At 34.3% G+C, this 26,237-nt stretch overlaps 1 protein-coding gene across 1 annotated transcript in view; it reads left to right on the top strand.

Annotated features, from left to right (window-relative positions):
- The window catches only part of ARHGAP15 (Rho GTPase activating protein 15), a 622,919-nt gene that overhangs the window by 299,025 nt on the left and 297,657 nt on the right, over positions 1–26,237 (top strand). The window contains exons 7-8 of the mRNA XM_036422005.2: positions 5,433–5,531; positions 7,025–7,154. Coding sequence (XP_036277898.1) covers positions 5,433–5,531; positions 7,025–7,154 — 229 coding nt within the window. The remainder of the gene's footprint in view (positions 1–5,432; positions 5,532–7,024; positions 7,155–26,237) is intronic.

The following is a 26,237-nucleotide window of genomic DNA, read 5'->3' as shown; positions in this document are numbered from 1 at the left end:
TTATTAAAGTGGAATAAACTCTCCTTAGGTTTATAGTCAAAGATTGACCCTAAGCAAATTTTGAAAGTTATTTGGTTCAAATGTGAGGTTTTTTTTTTGGTCCTTTCTAATAAGATCTTAAGGAGTTTTGGGGATGCTTCAATTTAGTTTTAGATACATTTTTTTCATTGCAGCATAGCGGTAATTTTTGAGAAAATTAAAGGGAAAAATAAATGAGTAAGGCTGTTGGGTGATCTTTTAAAAGTGTTCTATTTTTAGTATAACAATAAAGAAACAAGCAACTTTTTTTCCTAAGGTTTGTATTCCAAATTTCACAAGTAGGCTGAAAGCTCATGGTCCTTTCTCCATATGCAGCGAGTCCTTGAGTGTATATGACTGTTTGATGAGGACTAGTGAACTAGAAATCAAGATCTTTGTAATCTCTTAATTCTATCATTTAAAATGATGCCAATTTGATAGAATGGCATTCTCATTTGCTTAATTTTCTTCATTTGCAAAATTACTTTATGATAGTGGAAGGAAACTGCATTTGAAGGATGTTTATTATGTGCTTTGAGATCATTAAAGCTGATATCACTTTGCATACCAAGTGGCAGAATTCATATTTTTAATATACAAAAGTTCCGATACAATCAACCTTAACAAATAACATATCATGACCAACAGTTTATGCATAATTCCATGATGTAAATGTGTCTTCAGTAATTACTCCATCCTCTGAAATCTTGACATGAGTCTTGTCTGTGCCACTCTCATTGGGACTTTTGTATAGGCCATTTTTTGTTGGTGTTTATCTTTTGTTATTTATACATATGTCCTATTTACCCAAACAGATTGTGAGCTCTTGAGGGTGGGGGCTGTGTATTCCTAGCTTCTAGCAATATGCCTTACATTTAGTGGATGTTTACTTAGTTTTCCTTGAGAGGACAATTTTTGGTCAGAAACATAACCTCACAGTCTCCTAAACAAATAATTATTTGTGGGATTGATTCTACAATAGGAAGAATGCTACTATGAAAAAGGGGAACACATATTATTCATTATCTCCTGATCTCTGATAGTCTCTCAATATACATTTGAGGCCAACTGGAACAGAAATAGCCAACAATATTTAACCACAAAATATATTTTACTGATATCTGTCTATAGCATAAAGTTGTCCATTGATCATTATAAAATTTGTTTGATTATTATTTATAAAAGATTGTCATAACTTAATTAAAATGTCTACGAATCTATGAATAGGTTTAATTTGTTTTTTATTTTTTTTATTTTTCCAATTCTAAACAATAAATTCAATTATTCTTATAGTCAGAAAAAAATCTGAAGTTCTAGAAAAGTTTTGTTCTATTCTACTAAAGCACAGTATTAAAAATTTTATAGCAGCCGAAACTGGTTTTGCTGAGTGGATAGAGCGTCAGCCTGTGGACTGAAGGCCCCAGGTTTGATTCCGGTCAAGGGCATGTAATTGGTTGCAGGCACATCCCCAGGAGGGGGTGTGCAAGAGGCAGCTGATTGATGATTCTCTCTCATCAGTGTTTCTAACTCTCTATCCCTCTCTTCCTCTCTGTAAAAAATCAGTAAAATAGATATTTTAAAAAAATTTATAGCATAAATACCATTCTACATATCACTTTCTTATTTAAATTAAAATATAACATATGAGACCTGGCCAGTTGGCTCACTTAATTGGAACATGGTTCCTTATACTGAATGGTCATGGGTTCGATTCCCAGTCAGGGCACAAAGTATACAGGAGACAATGTTTCTCTTTCTCTCCCCCTCTCCTCTCCTCTCTCACTAAAATAAATGAAAGGGGATTATCAGGTGAGGAAAAGAAAATCTAACATAGGAAAGACTAATTTCCAGAACCATATTGGCAAGGTTTACAGTTAAATGAAAATATAGAAAAGGGAAACACTTCAATAAACATAACTGTTACTTGTTAAAACTCCTTTAAAGCATTTTCAATTAATACAATAATATTACATTTGTTAACAAAGGCTATAAAACTAATTTTTCTCATCTCCTCTTAGTGCAGATGGAGGTGGGTTATCCCTCTTCCATCTTCAGAGAACCAAACCAGGACACAGACCAAGTTCCTTAGCACTAGGGAAAACTATTGTTGAATTAATACCAAAAAGGCTTAAGAAATGTGTTTGTTAGACACTTGTCCAGTGAACATGCTTGTGTAATTTTCTAGGCATACATTTGTAATGAGCAAGAATTCAGATGGATCATTCTTTCAGTGTGAAAATGTTTGGGGCAAATTTCCCCAGACAGGTATTTGAAGATATCTATTTTTACAACTAGCATATTTCATTAAGATTGCTTTGGTCCAAGATATATTCCTTCCAAATTGGACTTGATGAAGAAAAAGGGTTTCAAGAGATATTTGTCTAAAGGCTTCCAAGCAAAATGGAAACCAGTAGCTCTTGCCTAAACTTATATTTCCTGTAAAGTCTTTATCCACTTCACCCCAGGATCTGTCACTTAAGCAAAACATGTTATTAAAAGAATACATTAGTATGGCTTAATATCAAATAGTTTAAGTCTGTTATTCATTCTACATGACTTTGATTGTCATCAGGGGTTGTTCAATTAAAAGATGCAGTCAAAACTAACATTCTTTAGTGGTGCCTTTTTTCCCCCAAGAGTGCTGAAAATGTGATTGTTCAAAGTGCTAATATGATTCAGAAAACCATTTAGCACAAAACTTAAAGAGGTAATGTAAAAAAGTGGATGGAGAACCTGAATTAAGTGGGTTTTGCCAGTCAAGGACTTTGAAACTGCTTTCCTGTGAGTGACTGGGATGGAACAGAACAAAGTCAATTACTGACTGTAATTAAGAAGTGGATGCTTTTAAACTGTAGAGAGCAGTAGCAGACTTCTCCAGACTGTCTAGTAACTCAAAAGATCAGTGGGAAGACGGTGGCAAGGAAGTGAACTGTATCTTTCTGACAGTATGTTTTAAAGAAATTGCATTCATATAGTTCTGATCTAGCTTCCCAAAATGAATTCATAAATCAATGATTATGTATGATTAATGCAGTAAAATGTTAGGACAAAGAAACTTTTAAAAGTCGTTTTTGCTTGTGGTTGTTTTAGAAGTAAAATACCACCTTTCCATTATATAGAATGCACCAAAAATGCAAATGCACTGCTTAGCACTTATACTGTATTTTATCACTGTTTGAACTTACTAGCCTGGAAACTGAACTATACTGGCCCTTTCCGAAACCTTCAGGTTACAGGAAATCTAATTATATTCCTTTTTACAATTTCAGTAATGGTTTATTTATAATGGCAGGGAAACATGTTGTAGTAGATTGTTTGGGCTAATGTATTTTTCTTTTTGTGTGCTAACAAATTGTGATATGATATAACACATTCATAATCAAAATATTTTACATGTAGATTAGAATGTAGGTAGAGGCCAAGGACACTACTAGTTTTCTTGGGTTAGTTAGAAGTGATCTTATATTTTTAGATTACTATTTCTGTAGAAATATTTTATAAAGTAAATATTTGAGATTGTATGTAAGTTAAGAACATTGCAAAGGTATTTAGATAATTAGGTAAACATTAGCTTAACTGTGTTTTACTAGATATATAAAACAAGACTAGCCTGGCCAGCGGTGCTGAGTGGTTGAGCATCAACCTATGAACCAGGAGGTCACGATTCTATTCCCGGTCAGGGTGCATGCCCAAATTGCAGGCTTGATCCCCACTGTGGGGTGTGCAGGAGGTAGCAGATCAATGATGCTCATCATTGATGTTTCTAATTTCTCTCTCCCTCACCCTTCCTCTCTGAAATCAATAAAAATATGTTTAAAAAAACAACAATAAGAAAAAAACCCATAAGACCGTTTGGGGTTTGTTTTGTTTTGTTTTGTTTTGTTTTGTTTTTTTGAGCCATCCCAAATCTTAGATGCAATTTTACTTTAAAAAATAAAAGGAGTGCTTGGTCCTGGTGATCTGTCACAGGTTAGTGTGGGTAATTAATTTACTCTTATTTTCTAAACTTTGATTTTTCATGATTGCATATAGTCTGGGTAGTTCCCCTCTCCTTTACAGTGGTGAAATGTTAGAATCCATCTTCCTTAAGAATAGATGCATTGCAGTCCTGAGTGATGTTGCATCTCTATATAGTTTTTCTAAAAATAAATGACAAATGAATATTTATGGATGTGTGTAATCAAAGATTACTTTAACACTCTGGGACCATTGTTATTAAATGCTGCCATAAGAATCACTGAAACCTTCAGAGTGAGCTATTCTGGGTAATAATTGTCACTTTAATGATAGAATTATGGAGACAGCCTGAAGCATGATTTGTGATTTCCTGAACCTGTGCCACATTGCCGTGTTCACCTCCTATTTAGAGCGAGTCGGGCTGAGGAGAGGTGACTAGCTCCTGATTCAGGATGTTGAAATGTCAGTCCTCTAAACCTCTGAAGCCTCGCTTGATGTGTGACAGCAGCCGGGAAATGTTCATCTTCCTGTTGAAACAAAAAGTCAATAAAACAAAGGGAAAATCTGCACAGTTCAGATTGATGGCCTAATGCAGAAAGCGTGCCCACAGCCACTCTAATCCAATTCTTCTCTAAGTAGCCCTTTATGTGTGAAATCAAGAGCATTGCTCTGTTCCTAGAGGGTCCCATCCTCTCTCCCCATTCTGGGGAGAAAAGGATTCGCTGAAATGAAAAACTCGTAGTTACCTGCTAAATATTGCCAGCTATTTAACAGCCCAGAGAGTCTGGGATGGGAATGTTCATTTGATAAATACTCTCCATGAGAGGTTCAAGTATGTAAATAAACTTATTCTAATACACTCCTGTGGTGGGGAAATGGGTCCTTTATTAATTTCTGATAGATCTTGATGATAGGAAAGTAGAAATATCCAAATGTTATTCATCTGAATGACCTTTTAGAAAAGTCTGCATTTAGTCTCTTTGGTAAATAATCTGTTTTAGAGCCCTCCATAAAAGGAAATCAAATATAGTGATACTATTAGATTTTAAAAAGACAAACAGGAAAGAGCCAAAAGTGCAGAATGAATTCTGACACACCCGGCTACATATTTTCTGAGGCTCTGCCTTAAGTGGATACTGTCTGCATTATTCTGAACTTCCTGGCTTGCTTCTCCTTGAGTTGGAGTAATTCAGCTTTCGATCTACTCTGAGTTAATCGTTCTATTATGAAAACAATAATGTATTTGTTATGACATGAAAAAAAAACAGTTTGTAGTGAGCAATTCAAAATGATACTAGTCTCCCAGTTCCCAGAAAGACAATTACTGGAATACAAGAAAATATTTCAGTGTATTGAAGTGTGTGTGTTTTGTTTAATAAAAGGATGTATATTTTTAAACTGTAAGAGATCTATTTTATCTGAATTACTTACCTGTCAATTATTTTTTCTTTTTTCAGATCACAACAGCATCAGGAACTGAGTTCCTTCTACAGTCAGATATTGACTTCATCATATTGGATTGGTTCCACGCTATCAAAAATGCAATTGACAGATTGGTATGTATTTGTTTTGGCTGTTACCTTTATTAATTAAAACATAGTCATTTAAATCTTAACGTGTAGGTATGTAACACATACTTATTTAAGTGGATCCTATGGATTGAAAGATATTAAGTTATTTTAAGTGTAAACAGAGTCCACTAAAAACGTTTCAGCAAACAGGATTTGTGGATATAAATGTCACTGAATTTCATTATTTCAAAAATGCAGGGCATTCGTATATTTTTAATGAAATAACATGGACATTCATCTACTAGAGACTGTCAAAAGCACACAAGTGCTTAATAACTACTGAATTTTCACATTTTCAATTAATGCAGTCTGTAATGCATATTCTTGAAAATAAATATTAATGTATGTATGCCCATATCACTATTCTAACACCAGTAAATAATAATCCTTTGTACTGATTTTCATTGTTCTTCCAATTAAGCTAGATTGTTCTTCTTATGAAAATTACATTTCTAGAACTTCATTAAATTACCCTAAATCACACATTCAGAGTATGTTTTTAAAAGAGTTAAATCAGCCCTAGCTGGCTTGGCTCAATGGATAGAATGTTAGCCTGCAGATTGAAGGGTTCTATAATAGGTTTGATTCCCTCCAAAGGCACATGCCTGGATTGCAGGCTCAATCTCCAGTAGGGGATGTGCAGGATGCAGTCGATCGGTGATTCTCTCTCATCATTGATGTTTCTATCTCCCTTTCTTTCTCCCTTCCTCTCTGAAATCAAGAAATATATTTTAAAAATAAAAATAAACGAGAGTCAAATCATTTAAACTACTCATCTTATACTAATTCTAAACATCTAATTTTAGGACACTAATATTTGCAAAATCTTGAGGAAGAAATATTTTTGAGAGCTTTTAATAAGTTATACAAGAGGAAAATACATTTTCTGGGTGTATTTTTCCTTGTTAGTCTGTCTCCCATTATATGATTTTGATTTCGGACTAAAATTTTAAAACATAAATTAATAAAATGACTTTTCCCCATATCTAATATATGTTCTTTTCCAAGCAGGTGTGAGTGCTTGTGCCCCCCCCACACACACACATACACATATGTACACTCATGCACAAGCACCCACGTACATACACAAAATTTGTCAGGAGTCATACTGCATGAGTTTGAATTTTGGTTCGATCATTTACTAGCTGTGTGGCCTTGGATAAATTACTTATCTCTTTTGGCTTCAGTTTTCTTGTCTGAAATAATAATCAGAATACCTACCTCATAGGATTGGTATTATGAATAACTGAGTTAAGGCAAGTGGAGTGCTTAGGGTAATGCACAGGATTTAGTAAGCAAAATATGTATAACTGCTATAGATTTGAATGTCAAGCTTGGTTCTAGAGGGCTCCATCCAAAAAATAATTATCTTTTTTTTAATGTCCTTTTAAATTTTCACATCAAAATAGATCCCCCAATTATTTTTTAATTCTTACTGTCTTTTAAATTTGTTCTGGCTAATTGTGTGGTGTTTCTAGCCAAAGGATCCAAGCACTCCATCAAGAAGCCTGGAATTATTCAAAATCCAGAGATCCTCCAGTACTGAATTGCTAAGTCATTACGATAATGATATAAAAGAACAGAAACCAGAGCACAGAAAATCTTTAAGTAAGTATTTTTCTAACTTGCTCATGTTAACTTAGTCAAAATGCAATGCCTATGAAATATAAATGCATTAAAATGACATTTGAGCCAAACTCATACTACTCATGACATATGCGTGGCCATTTCCAAGCCAGGGATCCATGCACTGGAGGGCAGTCTGCGCATTTTGCTCATATCATTGTTGGTAATGCCTTTTCAGAAAATAATTGTTCCAAGGTCATGATCTCCACTTACACCAATACCTGAATCTCTGAGAAACAGCCATTGTGTTCAGATTGGTGATTGACCTTAAAAGTGAGAAATGTCAAGCATCTTCAAACCTTGGTGTGCCATTTGATTTCCATCCAGTAAAAGCTGTATGAGCAACCACCACAGTTGGTCTAACTGAAATTAAGTAACTGAAACTTCCTACAATTTCAAGCCACTATAAAAGATTTATAAATATAGGATGTGAAGTAGATGTTCTCTAAGGTCACATGTACTTCTAATATTCTAAAAGAAATGAATCTGGAATTAAAAGGACCAATCTCACCACTTATATCCTGATCTCCAGTACATCTCTTAAATTTTCCCAACCTGCTTCTTCCTCAGTGAAAGGGGTTTTTGAAAGGTTTCAGGTACACTTACCTCATAGAGTTGATTTGAATCACAGTCTTCTAAAAGAAGAAGCAGATATCTTTGGAATCAGAGAAAACCAATTTCTCGAAGTCTCAAAAACTAGAGTACCTCCCCTGGATCATCCACTGAGCCACCTCAGTCTTCTGATACACCGTTTTTCTGCCATTTCTTTTTACCAAAGTGCCGTGTAGTTACATCCCAACCTTTGGAATTTAGGGAGAATTCAGTAATAGAGAAGGGATGCTAACAACATCTAGATATTATATATATATATATATATATATATATATATATATATATATATATATATATATATTTGTGTGCATTAGTAAAGAGTTAGCAATTCAATTTAAAAATATTTTTCTATATAATCGTACAGTTTGGAGTTATCTTATTTGAACATTTCCTTTTAACTTCTGGTAACCATCTCATTTTACTTCATATGGGATCATAAGTAAGGTAATATTTTATAATTAAAATTAAATTTTGAGTATATAATGTTAACTAGAGGCCTGGTGCAGGAAGATTCATGCACTGGAGGTGGAGGAGGGTATCCCTCAATCTGGCCAGCCCTCTCTCACAGTCCAGGAGCCATCTGGGGTGGGAGGTGACCTGGAGATAAGGGGAAGGCGATGCCCCCATCACACCTCTGCTGCCTTGGCTGGCCCTGGTTACCTGAGCCTCGGGCTGCCCTGGGCGGCTGGGAAGCCACCATCTGAGGCTTGTCTGCACCTTCGGTCAGCCTTGGGTGGCTGAGGAGCTAAGGGGACTGGGAAACTCCATCACGCATGGAAATAGGCCCGGCTGTGCTGTGCACCTGCTGTCCCGGTGGTGGGGCTGAGGGGACTGGGTGCTGCCATCTTGAGACTATGGGCATCACCATCTTTGAGGGAATGACAGTCAATTAGCATATTTCCTCTTTATTAGCTAGGATTATATAACCATTTTGAAGGTATTTAAGAAATATATGAGGATATTATCAGTAGATCTGTAATCTCAGATATAATTGTTGCTTTATTGAAAACCTTGACATATTTCTAAAGCTTGGAGCTCTGGGGGGGAAATGAAGATCTGTAAAATTGTGTTTGAGAAACATTGAGACAACTGGATTCTTTGTTCACTAATAGTCACGTTAAATGTTTTAAGATGATACTGGCGGGGGGAGGGGAGGTTGGATTTTCTACAGACAGAATACCACCTATTCCTCTTTAGAATTTATTTTTAATTGAGAGAGACGTTTATGTGTTTATTTGGCAAGAGACACATATGATTTACTCCATTCAATTCAAAATGAACCTAATTGTATAATGACCTTCAATTCATCATTTCCTTTGCAGTCTAAAAATCATGATAGCTAGGACATATTGAGCATTTAGTGTTCATCAAGCATTGTTCTAAGTATGGTGTTATACCGACTTAATTAACTCATTAACCCAAAGAAGTAGGTACTATTATTAATCCTATTTTATAGATTAGGAAACTGAGTCACAGAGAATTAAGACAATTTATACAAAAAACAAGTTATGTTGATAATTTTCAAAGTGAAGCAATCTGATATTAGAGGCTATGATTTTAACCATTACACTATATTGAAGAGAATAAATAAGAGATAAACTTAGTTTATCAACCTTTAATGTAATGGAAATAGTATATTAAAATGGGATCCATAGAAATCAGTAAACTTAAACAGGGACCAAAAAACATATTAGCAAAAGAATTAAAACCAGATTTTTTTTTGGACTTTGATTTTACTATTAAAATAAAAGGGTCATTTACTATTGAATGCTAGTCCTAATTTTAGAAAATTCTCCTTTTCTTTGTTTTGGTGAATATTTATAGTTGTAAGTCTTCGTTAGGGTTAGCCTATTTCTTGCAACATAGGATAAGGTTAATAGCCACCTATTACTTTGAATTAAGTTTATTCAGTATTTATGTATTCATTTTCATTTGAAAGGCATAACGATTGACCCACCCACACAGTATCAAATCAGACTATGCATTTGAAATACCGATTAGCATGTTTTATATTAATGTTTTTTTTGTATGATTTTTTTTCAAGTAGGAAATATGCTGTGTGAAACTCCTCTGATCTCAGTCCTAGATTTGAACATCCAAACTTAGGTTTTTAAAACATGCATTCTGTTTTATGTCACCCTTTTGAGATTAAATAATTATGTAGAATTAGAGATTCACACTATCTCGTTCCTTATTAGTAGTCTAAGCACAAACTTTATTGTCAGTTTGCTTCCTTTGGCTTCCTGTGCCCTTGATGTTCCCACGAGTTTTGTTGCCAAGATTGTAGACAGATAAAGCCAGAATTACTTTCTTAAAGGCATGTGAGCATCATTAGCAGCTAACAGGTGGTCATTTAATTGTCCAGTTTCCCTGTAGAACATGGGAAAAAATAGGCACTCTCAATGAGTGAATTCAGAAAGTTAAGTGCTTAAATATACTTTCTTTTTTAAAATATGATTCTAACCTGCCAACACTATTAAGTAATATCACATATTTTAAGATATCAGTTGAGTCTAACAGACAAGAAGCCGGAAAATTCAATGTAAGGGCCAAATCACTGTGGGAAATTCAAGACACCAGCATGGGATAAGAGTGGGAGAGCAGCTCTCCAGGGATGGCTGTTATGGAAAGTGGAGAGTCGATCAAAGAAAATGCTAGCATATTTTTCCAAGTCTTCCACTGATGGCAAAGAGGAAGTCTCAGATATAAAGCCTGCATCAGATAACCTTGGAGAGTTTTCATAACTTTTCTGGGCTTCTCTGCCTAGATCTATAAAAATGGGTTTAATGCTGTCCTTGCAGGATCATGTGAGAATTTGAAATTAGATATGTAAATACTTAGCTCACAGCAGGCACTCAATAAGTAAAAGCTCTTATTATTATCCTCTATGTCCCCAAGCAGATGGCACCAAAATAGGGCATGAGCCAAGGGTGGTGCCTGATGGAAGATTGGAGCAGGGCATATATACTTGACATCCTCTCCCTGAGTGTAGAGAAAATAGGGGAAAGGAGCCAGGACTGGAAATGGGAGCCATAGCTGCAAAAATCTAAATATGAGCAGCTGGTCTTTCCCCTGGCGACTCCCCAGGTGAAAATGGCAGCCAGGGCATTCTTGGGAGCAGCACACCAGGAAATAGAAGGGAGCCAATAGATACTCTTGATTCTTTTATACCCAGAAGGGCATGTCATTTAAGAAGTTCCAGTTGGTGGGAAAAATTCAGCATCTAGCCATTTCACTGTTTCTTCACACATAGCTGTAGTTTGTTCATTTTCATTAATAGCTATACCTGAAGATGCACAACAGATTTTCTTTTATTTCACTCATATGTGCTTTCATTTATTTTTTAAAAATCTGTATTACTTTACATTTTAGGAGTAATATAGCTCATGCTAATTTCTAAACTGTAAAGATTAATTTTATATAAAATCAACAATTTTAGCATTGTAAATAAGCATCACAAATGAATATGAGTTAAAAGAATAACATCAAAAGTCAAGAGAACTGAAAGAAAATGAGTTTTCTCTTATCTGCCTTTTTATTACATTATCTTAAAAAAATAAATGTCTTCTGGGTGAAATTCTAAAAGTATTTAGATATGGATTTCCATTTGGATAGATAACTCCTTAGTAATGTGTGTATTCAGGGTATATCTACTCGACTACATAGTAAAGATAGAAATGGGGAAAAAAAATGTTTGAGCCGAAACCGGTTTGGCTCAGTGGATAGAGTGTCGGTCTGCGGACTGAAGGGTCCCAGGTTCGATTCCAGTCAAGGGCATGTACATTGGTTGCGGGCACATCCCCAGTGGGGCGTGTGCAGGAGGCAGCTGGTCGATGTTTTTCTCTCATCGATGTTTCTGGCTATCTCTGTAAAAAATCAATAAAATATATATTTTTTAAATTTTTGAAATATTTATACAATGTAGAAAATAAAAATGCTTGTGAACCTTTAATGATATCTTTGTTTGAAAATGCGCCTGCAAAGAAATTATGGTCATGCCACGTGAAAATAAGTTTGCTTGAGAAAGCGGTTAATTTTTGTACTAGTCTAAATAATGATAATGCTGGTCATCTTTAACTCCAAGTAGACTATGCTCTCAGAATCCAATTATAAACTGGTTGCTCAAACCTCTACATATTTTCAGAAAGAAACCATATACAAGCCACAAAAGCACACTTGAACCTTGTGCAATCATTTAGAATGTTGTTTCTGGGGAACAGCTCCTGCTGAGTTTGTTGCACCGCTGACCATAGGAGCTAAGCCCTCTCAGTAGCATTGCTTTCCATCTGATTTTCTTTTCTTCCTCCTCTACTCCTGCATCAGTGCCACCAAAGCAATTAAGGTTCTCAGATTGGCTTTGGCTACGAGGATCCAGAACCCTAAAAATCTCCAATGGTGGCAGTGAGGAGATGCTGAGTCTCCAAGCCAGAAGAAAAAGTGGATAAGGAGAGAAAGGACTTGAGAGGAAGTTTAGGCATCATGGGTGGGAAGTGAATCCTCAGCAAGGGCAGATGTTTCTTGTAAGAAATGTGTGTAATGACAGATTAAATCTGGCATTGTCCTAAATGTTAACATTTGATGAATCTAGGTGGCATCTATATAAATGGTCATGATGTTATTGTATTCAGTATGTTTGGAAAAGTTTCACAAATTAAAAACTGGAGTCCACATACACATGCGCACATGTACACACACACACACACACACACACACACAGCATTACTCATGTTCATAACTCAATAGGAGAATATACATATTTTCTAGTTGTGGTTTCAATATTTTAAGAAAAGATAAAATTTTCTGAATATGAGTCACATTTACCTCTTTAAATACAAAACATTGAAGACTTATTGTTCTCCTGCTTTCCCCCCAAAAGCCAATATATTTATTCTTGAGACCTTTATGGTAACTACCGTATTTTCCGGCGTATAAGATGACCCCCGGTATGTAATTAAGAAAATGTATAAGATGTTCATTATTTTCCAAATAGAAAAGTCATATGAGTGTCTTGGATAAATATGTAATTATCAATTGTTTTAAACACATTCTGAAGCCTGTTCTGGAGACTCACATAAAAACAGATTTTAAAGTTTCATCTTATTATTTTATTTAAAACAGACTAATCTTGCCAGTGCATGAAAATAATAAGATGAATAAGCCATCTGTCAAGAAAATAAAGACAATATTAAACTTGCAGAAATAAACTAAATCTAGTGCTGAAGAAATAGAATAACTTTTACCTGGAAAAGACAAAAAGCTAATATTTTTTTGTAGAAATTATGGTTATTGTGTTGTCAAAGGGACAAAAGTTTCCGATTTGAGTAGGATGGTCAATGATCACATTTTTAAAAAGAATTAATATTGCCACCCTGGCACCAGTTTCATAAAATAACCCCCAGAGAAAAATAAATGACTGCACTGAAGTGTAGCAATAAATAACATTGTTTTACTATAGTTATAAGACAGACAAATATCTAAGGAACAGTGAGGATCTGTTCTCTTCTATATTGTGTTCCCCAAGTTAAGGGAAGTTTATATTTCAAAATATTTCAGTTTGTGAGGAAAAATGTCAAGTTCTAAATAAAAATCCATGTTGCTAAAGCTGAGAAAAAAAATTAGTAAAGATTAGACACACACTTGATAATCAGGTGTCTGAATTACTTTGTCAAAACAATGTCATTTATGAAGGTCCTGGACTTCACTGATGTTGTGTGTGACCACAGCAATTGCTCTGAAATGTGTTCCCCAGTTAGCAGCAATCCCGACTTTCCTGGGACTCAGATATTGGAGCTTCTTTAAAACATTCAGTTTTCCATGAATCATTGGATAAGTCTTTGTTATCAGCTGAGCAAAGAATGTTCTGATTAATCTCTTCTTTCCCATCCAAGGGGATGATCTTGCCTTCTGACCTGTGGGTGTCCATTGTCATGTATCTTGTAGCCTCAACCACTCTGAGAGTCTATCTAACCCCATCAGCACTCAAACACTAGATCACCCCATCTCCTCCTGACCCTGGCGGTAACTTGGTGACCATATTTACCCTTAGATGAGCTGCATTTAATCAATTTCTCATTTCATTAGGTCAAATGGCATTTTTATTTCAATAACAGGCCAAAACCAGAGGGCTCTTTGCTTTAACTCTCAAGCAATATTTTGTTAGCACTAATACACTACTGTGACTGTAAACAATAGGGAAAAAATGCTCTTTGATCTCCTCTGAAAGTTTTCCTCTGTTTATCCTATGACTCTAGAATAGGCATATATTAACATTTCCTTGTAAAATTAGGCATATAATATCTGTTCACTCTTGTCATATCAAGTTTAAAGTATTTTAGTTAAACATGAGGTCTGAGGCATTCTGACAGTGAATCCCTGTGTAGAGAAAAAAACATTCCTTTGAATGCAATGATCACATCTTAATGTATACAGGATTTGTTTGGTGTATTCCTTTTGTTTCTGAAGTATAGGAAAAATGCTTCTGTTCTTCAAAATTCTAAGAGAAAGTAATTTGCTTTTTAATGCCTTTATTTGGGTGTTCAAATAGGTCTAATGGTATGCTTAGAAAAAATATTTATTGTAAACATATAATCTATGAGATCATATTTGAAAAATAAAGTCTGTCTCTCTTCATACTTTCTCAATAATATCTTTTTCCCTTTAGCTTACTTATATTGAAGAATGAAGTATATAATTCATATAATACACAAAATATGTGTTGATTGGCTATTTATGGTCAACAGTAGGCTATTTGTAGTTAAGTTTTTTGGGAGTCAGAGGTATTCATGGATTTTTACTAGGGGAGTCAACATCCCTAACCCCTGTGTGGTTCAAGGGTCAGAAATGTGCAATGTTAAAGCAGTAAATGAATGAATGAGGCTATTCAAGTGACCATTATAATGTACTTTTCATTCGGTGTTAAAATGAAGATGGAATTTCTGATAATTATTTGAAAAACAATAATAGATGGTTTACTTTTTCTGACTACTTGAACTAGTTTTCTATTTTAAGGTCATTATTTATACCTCTCTCTTGATTACTTATGACTGTAAATATTAAAGCAATGGTATACTTTATGCAGGTCTCATACTGTGCCTACAAGAATCATGTACAAGTAGGTGGTTTATTTAAATGACTAAGATCTTGGGGGAGGGAAAATGGAAAATCCTAGTAGTCCCTTTGCTTAAAGTTAATGCCTTCTCAATATATTTTATACTAGGGAAATATTTCTGTCATGAATTCTAATCTCCTATTTTGTTTGAGAGAATTATTCTTATTCATACTTACTCTTGAGGTCCTTCCATGGCCTCTCAGAATTTTACCTCTATTAGAGGTAAAAAAAAAAAAAAAAAAAAAAAAAAAAAAAAAAAAAAAAAAAGGAGAACCTTTGTAATATGCAATAAAAAAGGAAAATATTAGTTTTGATCAATTTTAGAAGGCTCTGAGAATAATTTTGAAGTTATTTATAAAAATCTAGTTTAACATAATATTTTAAAAATGTATGCACTTTCTTCAAAAGGTTCTGTTGTACTGTGTCAGAAATATGGGCTTAAGAGTCAAAAAAATTGAGTTTAATTCTTACCTCCAGGAAATACTGGCTATAAGATTTGGACCAGTTTGTTATGTTTTCAGAAACTGACTTAAAGATAAATATGAGTACTATTATGTAAATATTATAAAAATAAGATAAATTTATATTTATCTCTAAGAAGATAATACAGATATTAGTTCTAAGAATAACATATATCTTAGATCTAACATATATTTAAGAACTTTGTATATTTATATTGCAATATAAACATTATATATAATGATTTCCAAATGGTATAGTGTGAGCAAAATAGCCCTGGCTTTTGTTTGTCTACTACTGGTATAAATCCATCAGTTTCTCTCTTTAGAAATATAGCAAGAATGCACTTTGCCAATTATTTAAACAATTGGCAGAATCAGATTAAACAAATGTATAATTTACCAAAAATATTAAAGAATGTCTTTATTATTCTATTGACTTAGGGGACTACCTTTAGTTTCTTTAAGGTATTTTAGTGTTAGGGAGAATAAGTGCTCAGTCTTGCCATTCCTGAGTGTGAGCCTTTTTATTACAATCTCTAAAGATGAAACTTCAATGTGTCTGATGCTTTTTCTATTTTTGTGTAAAATTGTAAAATCACTCGTAGAATTTTTAGTTATGTAATTCACTTAAAAATAAGGAAAGGCTTTATTTAATTTTATATATGTAGGTACACATATATATTCTTATATATTAGAATTGAACATCTGTTGATGAGATATGGCTTTTTAAACTGAATTAAAAATATCAACACCACATAAATATAGGGACAGTTATAAGGAGTGAACTGAAAGATATTGAAAATCTGGCCTCACCAAAGCACACTCTGTTGACAGGCCGGCATGCCTGGATGCCCACCATGTCTGCTATGTCTGAATGAAGGGATTTTGATATCTGGGAGAAGTGATCCTGGCTGACCAAGGCATCAATCATTGCTGAATCCAGGATCTCTCTATTCCATGAGACTATAAATGTCTGAACAGCATAACTATGACCTTTGGATAATTACTCCTCCTCACCCCCATTACCTAGATCAGAATCTTAAACATAGTGATGTTCAATAGTAAATGTCTGAATAAGAGAATAAATAAGTTACTAAATGAAAGAGACTAAGAGAGAAAGCCAATTATGAAATTTATGTGTGAGCAATGAAGGAAAGGTTGAAATGTGAGACCTGTTGATGGGTGTTTTAGGTTGGGTTCCTCTGAGGCAGTCCCTGAGATAGGATTTGAGTGTAGGTAATAATGTTGAAAAGTTACCCCTTTAAATACTATACAGGTGGGACTTGGGGAGAGAGAGCCAGGGAAGGCAGCCAACACAAGGAGATAAAAGATATCTGGAGTTTAAATGCTGAAGTGAAACGGAGAGATTTTCAGATTGAAAAGAAAGGAATGGCAGAGAACAATGGATAGGTATTAGCATAAAATGTTTGGAGAAGAGCAATTGATTGGCGAACCTAGACTGCACAAACATTAGAGAAACAATTAGAGTTCACCTTGGAAATGAACAGAGAACCTTACATAAAAGTCTTTCATGGAATGCTAAGAAATTTTGACTCTCTAAGTAATGGGAGCCTAGTGATAGATAACTTTTATGCAGCACGAGACACTAACAGATCTGATATCGAGAGTAGCTTGGTGTAAATGTGGAGAATGTCCAAGAGACTGCAGAAAAGAATGAAGGATTGGAGGTAGGGGGATAAATTAGGAAACTGTCACAGTGGACCAAGTAACATAATGCAGGCTGAAAGTAGGCAGTGGAAATGGAGAAGGAGATTTCTGTCTGATAGGATATTGATAGGTTTTCTTAACATGTATTGGAAGAATTTGTGACAATTCCAAAATACCAATTGTTTCCGTGGTTTGGGGAAAAATATCAGGATGCCTAGCCTTTTGGCATAATTTGCATATTGTGTCTCATTATTTCAGAATCCTACTAGATTTTTGCTAATCAAAGTGTGGACCAACAGTATTTACCAAGGGGCTTATTAGGAAATAAAGAATCTCATGCACCATCAAAAACCTACTGAACAGAATTTTCATTTTAAAAAATATTTTTATTGATTTTGAGAGAGAGAGAGAGGAAGAATGAAGCATAGAGACAAAGAAAAACATCAATCAGCTATGCCCTGCATGTCCATTACTAGGAATTAAGCCTGCAATCCCAGACATATGTCCTGACCAGAAATAGAACCAGTGACCTTTTGGTTCATGTGTCAATACTCAACCATTGAGCCACAACCTCTGGGCCAGAATCTTCAATTTAACAAATGATTAATATGCACATTAAAGTCTGAGACGCATACCATCATATGACAAAAATAATTTCTCTAAATAGGTTTTGGGAACTCCAGAACCAAAATGTTCTTTGAGAATTTAACAAGACCTACTTAGGTAGAAATGTAGTATGCCTTTGTATAAAATAACCCTGTATATGGTTAAAATTCTATTGGCCATCCCATGACAATGTTTTGATTGTGAATATTTTTAGGTATGCTTTTTATGTGAAAGAGAAACATCAACTGATTGCCTCCCATACTCACTCTAAGTGGGAACCAAACCCACCACCTTGACCTTTTGATGCATTGGACAATGCTCAACCAACATTGGCCAGGACTTGATGGTGAAAAGTTTTTAATCTCCAACCCAGGATCACAGACTGAGACAGAATCAAAATTTATAGTTCTTTTGAAACTTTTACTTGTACCACACCATGACGTCTGAACTATCCATGTCAAAAAACAGCTCTAGCCAAACAATAATAATAATAGTGAAAACTAAACCAAGAATAAACTGCCTTCAACCAAAACCAAAAAAACAAAGCTCCAAACAAGTTCTCAGAAGAAATCCATGAATTCCCTGGGTGTTCTAATGTCAAAAGTCCATGAGAAATGCTATTTACTCTTTATATTCCATTTGACTTTTCTGGGAACATATAATCTCATATACTGTATAGCCTTCTTCATGTTACTTCTACAAATGCAAAATAATAGTCTTTTACTTTTAATTGTTCTTGGGTACTTGAACTCATTTCCCATTGGCATTTCAGGATATATATATATATATATATATATATATATATATATATATATATGCGCTTACCTGTTGTGTCTGCCCAAACAACCAAGGACCAAGGGACCATCAGTCTGCACTTTAGTCAGGTTCTTTGAAAAATTGTGAAGAAAACAAAACTAGACTCACAATTTAGTTATCATAAAAATAAACCATATATTCAAACTACATTGTGATTAATCCTATTAGTAAGAAGAGATTCAACTCACTGGGAAGAGCTGGCAGTAGGTGTTTCTAAAAATTTCTGAAATAGAGCACAATTTTCTCAGTGTTACCTATATTCTGAAAAATGTAAATTGAAATGAGCAAATGATAATTATTTTCTAAGTAAGAATCTTTCTCAAAAATTTGCCTGAAAATGTCCAGTCATAAAAATTTGTTAGGTAGTAACGAGACAGATTAAAAGAATTTCCTTTAAATTTAGTAGCCCTATGTTTATAGCAGCACAATTTATCATAGCTAATATTTGGAAACAGCCTACATGCCCATCAGCAGATGAGTGGATTAAAAACTGTGGTATATCTACACAATGGAATACTATACTGCAATAAAAAAGGAATTCTTACCATTTGCCACAGCATGGATGGAATTGGAGAGTATTATGCTAAGTGAAGTAAGCCAGTCAGAGAAAGATAAATAACACATGATCTCACTCACTTATGGAATATACTGAACAACATAAATTTAGGAATAAAAACAGATCTAAAGTCAGAGAAGCATCCATCAGATGCTCAAACCTCAGAGGGAAGGTAGGGGAGGGTGGGGGTAAAGGAGAGAGATCAACCAAAGTACTTGTGTGCATGCATATAAGCCTAACCAGTGGAACAGACACCAGGGGGATGAGGGCATGAGCTGGGGGAAGGGGGCAATGGGAGGATAAGGACACATATGTAATACCTTAATTAATAAAGAAAAAAAATTTAATAGAGCATTAATTCACTTCACTTATTTAAGTTTATTATTCCAGGACAGCTTACATAAGAATATTTAATCATTTTTGTCTTAATTAATATCTGAGTTTGTTATTGAGGTTCCAACCTTATTTTTAAATTACGCATAACTGGTTCCACAGAAAAGTTTGGCTAACAACCCATAGAATATTTGCTTACTTCATTTTTATTGAACAAAATCCAGAATTTTAGTCAAGAAGCATTAAAAATTAATTATATGTGAGTGGGATCATTAAAATGTCCTTACCTTTCAGGAAGCAAGTCATTATGGAATCATAAGAAGTGAGTTCACTTGATAATTTTTACAATTAAACAAAAGCAATTACTTTCAGAAGTCTTGGAAGTTTTTAGCTGTTACTTAAAGAGCATATTGGAATATTTGAATGTATTATGTTTTGTTATTATAGATGTGACTTGTGAATTGGAAAAAGAATGTTTTCTGACAATAGACTCAGAAATTTTTATTTTCAGCATGAATAGTTTATTTGTTTAAATATTAATTACAACTAATTATGATCTTCACATGGCAAGTAGAGACCTTATTGCTGAAATATAAATTCCAGTATTATCTCTTAGTTATTACACTCTTAACTTTATAAAAAAAAAATTAGAGGAGAAATTCATATGTTATACTGCAGTTAAGAACAACTGGTGGCAATTTAAGGTGAGTCTGTTAAGGAAAAAAAACTAAAACAAATCCCTCCTCTAAATTATTATAGCCTTCTTCTTCCTTTTCTTGTAACCACTTCTCATCTCTGACTTTGAAACCCAACAGTTTAAACTTGGTTCTTATTGCAGTAGGCTAATCCCTTTCATAAATCATGCTCAAGAGCTGAAATAATTTGCACATCATTTAAAGAGTATTTGCTTTGAAATATTCACCTCAAGCCCTTTTGTATATCCCTTCTCTCTGAAGATTTGTAGTATTTGTTTTGTTCTCTGAGGTATAAAAGACCTGGATAAACTTTATTCCTGTTGTTTCAAGATTAGTTAACGAAAATGCATATTAATTCAGCAGGGACTGGCTCAAACCTCAGTCAAGATGATCATACTTATGCCTCTCGGGAATAGCAAAGTACAAAATGTCAGTCTCCAAATCTCCTTGGACTTGCTCAAAAGAGCATTGAGGGATTTAAATTTCCAGAATATGTCTACAAATGTAGTTTCTTTGTTGTGGAGAACAGGAGTATACTGATTATTTTCCCCCAGAAAATTGATTCTAATTTGTATTTGAAGAAAAATTAAGCTATCTACAAAGTGGCTCTTTAAAAATACAGAGAAAAACAGCCACAGGAAAGGCAAATCCAATGCTAAAAACTAAGAGCTCTACATTTTTAAATTATTTAATCTCAAACCTCAGATCCTCAAATAAAGTTTAACAGTAGAACATCCTTTTTCTTTTTTTTTTCCTTCTAAAAGCAAGTAGACCTCTTAAAATCAGAAATTAATGTATTTCGGTGAAGTTCAATGATACTTTTACACGTATAAACTCAAATGTTACAATTTGCTGGTAAACTCGGGGGAAAATACCTATGGTCTCAAAAACAAAAACAAAAATAAACTATCTGTTTTCTATGTTAAGAGGTGCCTTGTTCTCTTCTTAAACTGAAAATGACCATAAACTTTGGCACTTAAGTGCTTATCCGGAAATGACTAAGTGGATTCGGGGATAATAAATCACTCATATGGATCCAGCCACCCACAGTCTTGTTCCACTTCTCTTCTTTACAAGTGTAGCAATAGACATTTCCACAGTCCTCAGGGTGCCAAACTTTGCACCATTAGGAAAATCTGCAAGTAGCTTGATTTATCTTCCTCACTCAGTTAGCTAAGACCCAACTAAGTAAAAACCAGCAGGAATGAACTTGACTTGTTAAACTTTTTTAATAGGGAGATGCAACAATTACAACTTTCCTCCTTTGCCACTTCAATTTGCATTGGATGGGAAGCCCCTTGTGAAAAATATTCAGATGAGATCTCAAATTATAGGTGCATGGCTGGATGATGCTGACTCTGAGCTTTCATTATACACAGAGGATTGTCTGCTGTTTGCAATTAATTCAGACGCAATCCTCTTGGTACTTTGGGAAGAATGTGGAAGAAATAGCTATTTTATAAGTTGTAAACTCCTAAATTACCCTAAATTAGAGACTATTATTCGGACATTTAGATATAGATAGAATCTGCTTATTGTTTAGGCTCATCTTCCCCTGGTGGAGAAATCAATTAAATATTTAGGATGTGGAATACCTTCCAGGTTGGATAATGCATTTCATTTAAATTATGGTCTTCCAATCTGAAACATTAAAGGAGATCTTAACGGATGGAAGCACATTACTATCTCTTGGATTGGGCGCATTAACACTTTAAAAATGAATGTGCTTCCCAGGATTTCCTATTTGTTCCACCAGCTGCCTGTCGATGTGCCAGATAAACAGTTTAAGGATAAGTATGTAAAAGATGCATGTGTAACATTCTGTGTGCTGAGGGGCACCCTTGCAGGGAAAGGCTCCCAATGTGACCCCTTTGGGCGATTTCTATCAATAGCTAAGCAATCTAAAACAAGAGGGCTCGTCTGATCATGGGAAAGTGGGAGGGGAAAACCAGGAAAGAGAAAGAATTAGTCCTATCACAAAAATTCTGTATTTCTAATCCTGTATCATTTCTTCATAAAATTTGTCTTAATGAATAACTTATAATTATCACAAGAAAATATTGGGACAGTATGGTAGATTTAGAAATAAGCTTTCCCATTATAAAAAATATATATATGTTTGGCAAGAAGATAATCATTTGATTTTCACCCAAGGACTACCACTATGCCAACTTTATGAACAGAATTACAAGAGCAAAGCTCTCCTGTTCCCCCCTCACCCCACTCCATGCTACAGAAGTATGAGATAGAATAGCAAATATATTGGACTGCTTACCAGGCTGTAGGCTTTATTCTAAGCAACATACATGTTCTCTCTCATTGAATCCTCTCAATGCTATAAGGTGTAGTGGTACTGTACCATTATTCCCATTTTACCTATTGGGAAATTGAGACACTGGAAGGTTAATCAATGTGCTCATCATTACACAACTAACAAATGGCAAAGTTAGAATTCAAAATTAAACATGTGTACTCAACAGCTGGAACCTAACTATTGTTCTGTGAGTCTTTTGGGTTCTGGAGTGAGGCCAGATGTTTCTGCTACTTATTAGCTCTATGAACTCAGAGCCAGTTACTTAACCTCACTTAGCTTCTGTTTTATAATCTTGAGAATGTCAATAATAACAGTACCTACCTCACTGAGTTGTTCGGAAGCATAAATCAGATTACATATATGGCGTTTATAGCAGCATTTGGCACAATGTAAGCACTCAATAAATGTTAATAATAACATTAGTGCACATATCCTATTTTCTCCCATAGTACTTTGAAGAGTCTTCTCAATTTGGTCAAGAAAAGGTTACCATGGAGATAAATGATTGAAATCTCTGGATATTAACAAATTTTCAAATCTTCTTTTGGAGTTTATTGAAGGAAATAGTATATTGAATGACTTTCAGAAGATTGAATGACTTATGAACTTCCTGAATTGAGTCAGACACTCATCCTCATTAGTTTCCATTTAGAAAAGTCTTGATTCACAGTTGACATAAATATATTATATTAGCTTACTTAGAGAAAACAAATTTATCCATTCATAAAAGAGATGCTGAAGATAGGAGTCAATTTCTTTGTTTCTAGAGGCAGACTTCTTATGCCAAATCTGATAGAACACATGCTTTAGTGCATTTGCCTTGCTTCAAAAGACAGCAGAAAATTCATTCAGCTCACTGGTATAATTATATAAATTGGATGGTCATATTAAGGAAGTTAAGCACTGGCAATAGAATATGAAATTACTAAGTTCAATGAAGTTTCAGGAATTTAACTGAAAAAAATTACTGATCAGCACTTTGAGGGTGAAACAAACAGAAAAGGAACAAATTGATCCTTTCAAAGTTGGGTGGAAAGAATGTTCCAGAAGCCTTCTTTTCTAATCACTGTCATTGAGAGGACCTGAGGCCTCTTATTTGTTAGTAATTGATACCTAGACTTCAGGCTCAAATATAAAAGACAACTGTTATTTAAAGGGTTTGTCAAGAAAGTTAGGAATTAGAGTTTTTTTGTTTTTGTTTTTTTGACCCAGGCTTTCACTACTGGGCAAGCTCATTGTAAATCAGGGGTGAATCCTATGCAGATACTTTTACCCTTTCAATGTATTAGAAATCGGGTATGCTCCCCTCTTTCCCCATCCAGTTTCAGTTATCCATGGTCAACTGTAGTTCAAACATATTAAGTGGATAAGTTCACAATTTTACAGGTTTGAAATTGTGTGCTGTTTTGAACAGTGTGATGTCATCTTGTTTTATCTGCCTCTCCCCTCCCAGGATGTGAATCATCCCTCTTCCAAAATACCACTCTGTATGCACTGCTCATGCTTTAGTCACTTAGTAGCTTAGCTCTCTTGTTTATCAGAATGACTGTCTTGGTGTTTGTGCTTGTGTTCAAGTAATCCTTACTTTACTTAATAATGACCCCAAAGCTATTCACATAACTTTCATTACAGTATATTATTGTAATTGTTCTATTTTATTATCAGTTATTGTTATTAATCTCTTGGGTTTTATTAATAAATTAGACTTTATCATGGATGTGTATGTATAGGAAAAAACATAGTATATATAGGATTTGATGCTGTCTGTTGATTCAGGCATCCATTTGGGGGTTTTTGAATGTATCCCCCATGGATAAGGAGGGACCATTGCATTTAAAACCATCAGAAATGTGTTTCATTTGGCTGGGAAAACAGCATGATCAGCAACCACTCTATATTTGTTTGTTTGATTATTTGGAGGTCCTAACAGTGGAGTTAGGCTCCTCATCTACTCTTAAGCTTTTCTTTTCTTCCACTGAACACATAGAAAGGAAAAAACTTAACTGGAACTACAATAAAGGAATGGGACCCAGGCCCAATCAGAGAGGCTAGCCAATAAACTCTGAAAACCAATGAAGAACCAGGTTACATAGAGTAATACTCCTCCCTTTCTTATCTTTATAATATAGATGGATTAAAAATTCCTTTGTATTATAATATGTTGATAATATAAATGGATTACTCAAATTAAAATTATATCAGAGGACTGAGGGGAGACAAAATAATCTTTAAAAAAACAGAATCTATGTTTGGTGTCTAAGCAAAGATAATGTAGACTCTAAGAAACCAGAGTAGTAGGAACAAGCACTCAGTTCATACATCCCTGCCACAGACATTTATGAGAAGCTGTTTTCTTCATGCACTCTTTGAAGCACTAAAATTGAAGAGGTTCCAAATATTTTCAATTCTACATTGACAAAGAGTGTTTATAATCATGTTTTAATAGACATTTCCTATTCTCTCTCAAAATAATTTAATTTAATGAAATATTGTTAAAATATACCTACTTGATTTTCTGAACGAAATAAATATAATGACAACTGTTTATATATGTTTTTGGCAGAGTACCTTGCTCAGATTTATATTTATATCTAACATTGAATTTATTAGAAATTTTGCATTCACATTAAGGATAAATTTCGATCTATGGTCCAGGTAATACCAAGGGTCATGGTCTACTATGAGCTTATAAGGGAAATTTAATAAATCAAAATGCTGCAAGCTTGAGTTCTGATACCTTTTCTCCCAGTATTCTAGAGGCTGGAATTATAGCCTGACTTGCCTTAGAAATAAGACTCTGTCACTTATCAGTAATAGAAACAGTTAAATGACCTAGAGCCCAACTGTTTGGAAGCAAGCACTACCTTTAATTCCAGATTTAGGCAACTCACCTGGTTGTCTAGCTACAGTGTAGTGATGAAAAACATTGATGCTAGAGCCAGATGGCCTGGGCAAAGTCTTGGCCCTTCCAATACCCTCTGCAGGGCCTAGGCAACTCTTTCTCGTAGATTTGCATTAAGCACTAAGTCACTGCCCCCCAAAATGCTTTGAATTCTGCCTGGAATAGAGTAAGTGCTCTAGAAATGCTAGTTATTCATATTAGAGACTTCCATTCGACCAATAAACCTAACGGTCTATAGTACCTGCATAAATTTAAAAACAGAACGGTAAAAATATAAACCACAGAGTGGCAAATTAATTGGAGAATGTAGAAAATTTAGAATAATTATAAATGAAATAGTAATTTAAAAGTTTCCATTGTCTTTAAATTAAATATATTAAGTAATGGTATGAAATAAAAACATATAAAGTGATATGGCTAAATTACTTCCAAAAAGTTACATTGTTTTCTTCCCACAGGGGAAAGAATTTTGATCAATATTTCCATATTAATAAAAAATATATAAACATCAGATGTGCCATGTGCTGTACTAAGCACATGGTGTGTATTTTCTCATTTCTCATCTTGAAAATACCTTTTATTATAAGAATATCTTTATATTAATTTACAGAGTAGGAAACATAAGTATTTTAGCTTTGTAGCCCAGACTTAAGCAGTCTAATTTGGAGCACATGTTTCATCTTTTAAGCTTTGACCAACTTTGTTTTTATTTTTTCTTGCCTTTAAGTTTTACTTGTTAATATGTATAAATAATTACATTGTGAAGTGATTTTTGTGCATGTGTTTTGAAAGATTTAGAGATCTTTAGCCAGATATAAATGTGTGTGTGTGTGTGTGTGTGTGTGTGTGTGTGTGTGTATCATATAAAAATAAATTGTAAGGGCCATATTGACAGATGGAAAAAGCACAAATGTCAAGGAGAGTTGATTTAGAAAATAATATATAAATAACAAAAATTAAACTCTAGCATTTATTGATTTAACAGATGGTGAGT

This window comes from Pipistrellus kuhlii, unplaced genomic scaffold (genome assembly GCF_014108245.1).
Source record: "Pipistrellus kuhlii isolate mPipKuh1 unplaced genomic scaffold, mPipKuh1.p scaffold_m20_p_7, whole genome shotgun sequence".
NCBI classification, from domain to species: Eukaryota; Metazoa; Chordata; class Mammalia; order Chiroptera; family Vespertilionidae; genus Pipistrellus; species Pipistrellus kuhlii.
Note: the sequence above shows the minus strand (reverse complement) of the source record. Positions and strands in the feature narration are given on the sequence as shown.